The 6,752-nt window shown below is 37.7% G+C and overlaps 1 protein-coding gene across 1 annotated transcript in view; it reads left to right on the forward strand.

The window, feature by feature from the left end:
• The first annotated feature begins 1,483 nt into the window (after nt 1-1,483).
• The window catches only part of LOC105991323 (cytochrome P450 4V2), a 12,750-nt gene continuing 7,481 nt past the window's right edge, over nt 1,484-6,752 (forward strand). The window contains exons 1-3 of the mRNA XM_013023946.1: nt 1,484-1,592; nt 1,974-2,043; nt 4,563-4,689. Coding sequence (XP_012879400.1) covers nt 1,484-1,592; nt 1,974-2,043; nt 4,563-4,689 — 306 coding nt within the window. The remainder of the gene's footprint in view (nt 1,593-1,973; nt 2,044-4,562; nt 4,690-6,752) is intronic.

Genomic DNA, 6,752 nt, shown 5'->3' on the forward strand with positions numbered 1-6,752 from the left:
AAGAAAAAAGCCGGAAGTGGCTCTGTGGCTCAAGTTGTAGAGTGCTAGCCTTGAGCTGAAGAGCTGAGGGACAGCGCCCAAGCCCAGAGTTCAGGCCCCAAGACCGGACTCCCCCCCCCAAAAAAAGATGCTGTACAGAGGGGTTACATTTACATGAGTAAGGTATGTTTCTCATTGGACATTATTTTACACATTTCCATTTAGTTCCTGAGACTTGCTCAAAATGAACTAGAGAAAGTAAAATCTGTGAAATATTTACCTTAAGGAGTTATTTACCTTAAGTAGGTACTATATTGAAGTTTCTTTCATGTCTGTTTCTCTCAAATATTTTTATTTTCTCTTCCTAAGGTGATTTTAAGCAGTTCAAAGCAAATTGACAAGTCCTTTATGTACAAGTTTCTAGAGCCATGGCTTGGCCTTGGGCTTCTTACAAGGTAGGTCTGTGTATATTATAAAGCTCTCTTGTTGATAGAGTTACTTTTACAGTATGTTGTTGTTCCTGCAATTGAAAGAAGATAATTTTTCAGTAGCAAAACTATTTTCAAGGAGTACTAACAAGTGGGTGCCGGGTGGCTCACGCCTGTAATCCTAGCTACTCAGGAGGCTGAGATCTGAAGATTGAGGTTCAAAGCCAGCCCGGGCAAGAAAGTCTGTGAGACTGGAAGTGGTGCAGTGGCTCAAGTGGTGAGCACAGGTCCAGAGTTCAAGCCCACAACAGATGGGAAAAAATAAAAAAGAAAAAAAAGAAAGACTAAGAAGGCTGGGAAGAAAGATCTTGTTAACATCCTGCCTTTGACAAGTAAAAGTCCAGAGTAGATGGTAATTGCTAGCTTTTGTATTAGTGATGAGTATCGCCAGCATTTCAAGAAGAACTAGGAAATCCTGATGTTCAAGTGCAGTAGAGCAACAGAGTTAGAGCAGAGAAATCTTGAAAGGCCAGTGGCAATGAGCCCCCCCCCCGAAAGTACATAGTGGCCAGTGACCTTCACCCTCCACCTTGACCTCTCATGAAGAAATAGAACTCCGGCCTATTTGTGGAGGAAGGGCTCAGCAAGCCAAAGACAGTAAATACCAAAGGACTGGAAAATTCCAACAGTGGAAATTAGGCAGAGTCATGGAGCATGGTAGTTATCTGAGGATTAAGGTATCTATGGAAGAAGAAAAAAATCTTATTTGTAGAAACTCAGAACATAGACATGAGGAAAAAGAATCCTAAAGACATATTTTCCCAATGTTATTTTAACTATTTGTATTATACATCAGTGTCCGAGAGATTGGCATCTTGTAACTGTATATGAATATTGTATATATCTGTCTTTGCCATTCTCACTAAAGCCTCATGGGCTTTTTATTTGGGATATTACTCCTTTTTAATTTGTAACCATTTTATTGTACTTTTAGTACTGGAAACAAGTGGCGCTCCAGGAGAAAAATGTTGACACCCACTTTCCATTTTACAATCCTGGAAGATTTTTTCGATGTCATGAACGAACATGCAAATATATTGGTTACAAAGCTTGAGAAGCACGTTGATCAAGAAGCATTTAATTGCGTTTTCTCCATCACTCTTTGTGCCTTAGACATAATCTGTGGTAAGTCTGATTGGTTTGTGTCTCAAGTAGTGGTGTAGAGATAAAATGGCTCATAAAATAACCATTCATTAGAAAATCAATGGAAAGAACTTTTCAGAAAGGACCCCAGATTCCTCATGGCAATGTTACTGATAAATGAGCTACCCTAGCTGCAGCAGGCACTTTTAGGGTAGTGAATAGAGGACCTTAGCCAGCTTGTTGACAAAGTGAAGAGAAGGACTGTCAGGAACAGGAAGTAGGAGAAACAGAAGCCACAAACAGAAGAAAGGAGAAGAGCATTTGGAAAACGTGGGAGAGTGTTCATGTCTCTTTAGTGTCTACTGTTGAAAAATAAACCTGAGTAGATAATTTAAACACCTACTTCTCACCTGCATCTTACAGAAACAGCTATGGGGAAGAATATTGGTGCTCAAAGCAATGGTGATTCTGAGTATGTCCGTGCAGTTTATAGGTAAATTGAATTCCTTTCATTATTAAATTAGGAGTTAGCCTTTTCAAATATTGTTAATTGCTTGTGTCTGTGTTGTCTATTTTTTATTGTAAGTAAAAATATCTAATCCTAGCACTCAGGAGACTGAGGCAGGAGGATTGAGGGTTCAAGGCCACCCTGTGCTATACAAGCCAGCCTGAGCTATACAGCAAGATCCGATCTCAAAAGCAACACAACACAGCACAACAAAGCAAACAAAGCTAAACCAAAACAGCAACATGAGATAGTAAATTAAATTTTAACCTCAAGACTTAACTGTATGTTTCATTTATTTCTTTTCAGGTTTGATTTTTTTTAATTTAAGCAGTTGTACAAAGAGGTTCCAATTCAACATATCACTTGATGAGTTCAATGCATCTTGGTCAATAACACCACTTTTTTAAATTTTTTTAATTGTGAAAATACTGTACAGAGGGGTTACAATTACATGGGCAAGATAATGAGTACATTTCTTATCAAGCATTGTAGCCTCTTCCTTTGCCTTCCCATTCTCCCCACCTCCCCCAAGTCCTCCAATCCCCCCCCCCCCCACAAAAGTTGTAAAGTTCGTTTTCGACATAACGACTTGTACATCTCATTGTTGTAATGGGTCCACCTGTATCCCTATTTAAATGATTTGTTTTTCCCCTTCCCCTCCACAAGTTATACCCACATGAAATACAGTCAAAGCAGGGCTTATACTGTGGGGGAGGGACATACAAAGCAACAAAGAAATAATCTTATAAATGTGTTAGAAACAATCGCATGAAAGAATACATATCTTAGGGTTCATTTCCCTAACATCACCTTATCTGACCTTTTCTGCTTGACTCAGACATATATTAGTTATTGCAAATAAGGGAAACCATGGAACCTATGTTTCTTTGGGCCTGGCTTACTTCACTTAATATAATTTTTCCAAGTCTTTCCATTTCCTAACAAATGGGGCAATGTCATTCTTTCTGATGGAGGCATAGAATTCCATTGTGTATATATACCACATTTTCTTGATCCATTCATCTACTGAGGGGCATCTGGGTTGGTTCCATGTCTTAGCTATAGTAAATAATGCTGCAGTAAACATAATTGTGCTGGTAGCTTTAGTGTGGTCTTGTTTGTAAGCATTTGGGTAAATGCCCAAAAGTGGGATTGCTGGGTCATAGGGGAGTTCTATGTGGAGTATTTTGAGGAACCTCCATACTGCTTTCCAAAGTGTTGAACAAGTTTACACTCCCACCAACAATGCAGTAAGGTTCCCTTCTGTCCACATCCCTTCCAGCATCTGTTGTTATTAGAGTTCTTGATTTTAGCCATTCAAACTGGGGTGAGGTGAATACCACCACTTTTATGCTCTCTCCTAAGCATGAATTTAATAATAGAGGAGTGGTTATATCACTCATGGCAAATTGAGATTATACATCAATTTAAAGTGATTGTTTTCCAAGATATTGACATTCCATTGTGATACTAGATAGCAAAATAAATAAATTCTGCAGTATGATAGTTACTAGCATGTAAAAAATATTTATAGGAAAAAGCTATATGAAGCTATACTGAAGTGTTAGCCTTTCTTTATTATAACATTTTGCTTTCCTTTTTATTTATTTTTCTTTTCTATGTTTTCAGCAATGAGTAAATATTATTTTTGTATCTGAACCAATCGATGTTTACTTTAAAATTTCTTGTTTAGTTTTTATTTAGCTATGAGGATGCAATGTGTTTTAAGTCCACTGCACGTTTTACATCATTTTAACAGATATTAATGGTACATGTATAATTGGCCAACCACTGTACAAGGTACTAATTTTATAGTGTTACTCAAAACAGAATGAATAGTGGAAATGAGCATCAAATCAACCAATATAAACTTATAAAATCCTGGCTTAGGAAGAAAAGACCAAGTTGAGTTTGATGGGAAACAAGGATGTGTTGTATGGATGGAGAGGCCAAGGAGAGCCTCTGGGAAGGATCGGTGCTAAAAGAGATGAAATAAGTCCTTCTGATCTGTCTCTGGAAATGAGAGTGATGTACTCAGGGCAACCATGTGACCATCATTATTTAATGTGCACTTGCAACACAGCTGGTTGCTTTTTCTGCACTGTAAAAGAAAGCAAAATTTGTCTCTGCACTTTTGATACAAAACTGCAGGCAGCCTTGGGAAGTTGAAAACATTCTAGAGAAACACAAGCACTGATCACAGGCCATCTATTGGTGGATAGCATTTTATAGTGGGTCTTCATGCCTGTAAAGAGGAATGAGTGTAGATAGATAGCTAGATATCTAGCTAGCTAGCTAGAGATAGCTAGCTAGCTAGCTAGATACAGTTTCATTGGTTATGCTATAGCTTAATCCTTAGTACTAAGCATGGAGAACTTAGTAGCCTTGAACATTGGTCATATCATTCTTAGGGGTTACTTTCATGTAAACCAGGTAGGATCATGTAAGTGTTCAAGAAATATATGTTCCTGATGTGAAAGATGGTATATTTATCCTATTTATAGGATGAGTGATATGATCCATCGAAGAATAAAGATGCCCTGGTTTTGGCTTGATCTTTTGTACCTTATGTTTAAAGAAGGATGGGAACATAAAAGAGGACTTAAGATCCTACATACTTTTACCAACAATGTAAGTCACTGATGTTTTCTTGTTGTGGTAAAATATACTTACCGTGAATTTCACAGTGATACCAATTTTTGTATAAGTTTGTGACATTAAAGGCATTTACAATAGTGTGCCAGAACTATTTTGTAAGAGTATGATTTTTATGTATTGTCAATGTAGCTAGTGAATGCCAATACAGGGAGTCTCATAAGAAAAAAGTAGAATGGAATAAGAGTGGGAAAAGTGGTTGGCATGATTGCATTCAAATGATATATTCAAGTAGAATTGACCAAGTACTTTCTGAATGCCAAAAACGTTGGAAGCAGAATAGGGAATGAGATTAGTATGTTCCCATCCCTGATAGAGGCTAGTTATCTATAAACAAGTAATTGTAATACAGATTATAAACACTTGCCAATAAGATGCTGGGTAGAAGGGTCAGGAGTCCCAGACCTGTGGATCTGAGTTCTTTGGCGATTAAAGAGTTTGCAAAAACATTTATTAAAGTAATACATATCTTAATTTGCAAAAAAAATAGCTAACTACTACTATTTTATTTCAAACTGAAAAATAACCAGGAGATAGGGATAGTATATCAACTTTTGTGTCAATGGTATGCTTAAGAAGCTTGGCTTTGTGGCTCATGCCAATAATCCCAGCTACTAGAGGTGGACTGGAGTGTAGAGATTACAAGCAATGTGGCTTGTTTATATATGTAATTCTTGCAATGCAGGTGGCAGAGGTAGAGGGATTGGGCCTAAGGCCAGTGCAAAAACCTGAAACGGAATTTGAAAAAGAATCTGGGGCTCAAGCTGTAAAGTGGTTAGCCATCAAGCAAAGAGTCATGAGTTTAATCCCTAGAATCCCTCCCCCCCAAAAAAAAACAAGAAAGAGAAAAGAAATCAAGAAAAAGAGATAAAGTTATGTTTTTTTAAAAAGCAAGATACACAGAGGTACAAAGTTATCATTTAAAGTGCTAAGAAACTTTTTTCTTTCTTTGCTATAAACTTTGGTTGCAATGTATTGGGACTATTTTCATATGGTAAGAAAGTCCCTGCACCAACAGATCAAATGACAAAAAAAAATCAGTTGATGGCAAATGAATGTGATATTGGCTTGAACTTGCCACCATCTAATAACTTGAAGAAAGAGCACACAGGTTGCATTTTACAGTTACATTTCTCCTTACATTTCATACTTTGGTATCTTAATATTAATATTAAAATCCAGGCAGGATGGGACAAGGTTACTAGAGAAAGATACTGAATCATAAATGTGATGGAATGTTAACTGGTAGGTGGAAATGAGAAAAATACAGTAAGGTAGTGAGGGCAGCTATGCTCCAAGAAGGTTTTGATCGGGTACCAGTGGAAAGATGGGAGAATGAGCCATGCGGGTATTCCAGGACAGCACACCTAGGGTGCATTGGCTCATCCATTTGCTGTTTCTTTTCTAACACAACAGGCAATTAAAAGTTATCTATAATGAGTAAAGTTATCTATAATGAGTCTATTACATAATAATTGCTTTATCTCTGCCACCTACACTTTTTCTCATTAGAGCATTCAAATCTCTAGGGTATGATTTTGTAGAGTATGACTATATTCCCTGTGATAGAAAGATTACAAATTTGGCACTGTGCTTTTCTGACATTAATTTTTTATATAGAGTATGTGTGTATGTGCTGTTCCTGGGACTTGAACTTAGGGCCTGGGCGCTGCCCCTCAGTATTTTTTCTCAAGGCTAGTGCTCTACCACAGCTCCTCTTCTGGCTTTTTAGGAGATGTTTAATTGGAGATAAAAGTCTCATAGACTTTCCTGCCCGGGCTGGCTTTGAATCACCGTCCTCAAATCACAGCCTTCTGAGTACCTAGGATTACAGGCGTGAGCCACTGGTGCCCAGCTATTTTTATAGTTTCATTGATTAATTCTCAAAATATTAACAGAAATTTTTTTATTGTAAAGATACTATACAGAGGGTTACAGTTACATGAGTGAGGTAATGAGTACACTTCCTCTTGAACATTGTTAGCCCCTCCATTGTTTTCCCCCTACCATCCCCTCCCTCCCTCCCGTCCCCGAAGTTC

This window comes from Dipodomys ordii, unplaced genomic scaffold (genome assembly GCF_000151885.1).
Source record: "Dipodomys ordii isolate 6190 unplaced genomic scaffold, Dord_2.0 Scaffold4, whole genome shotgun sequence".
NCBI classification, from domain to species: domain Eukaryota; kingdom Metazoa; phylum Chordata; class Mammalia; order Rodentia; family Heteromyidae; genus Dipodomys; species Dipodomys ordii.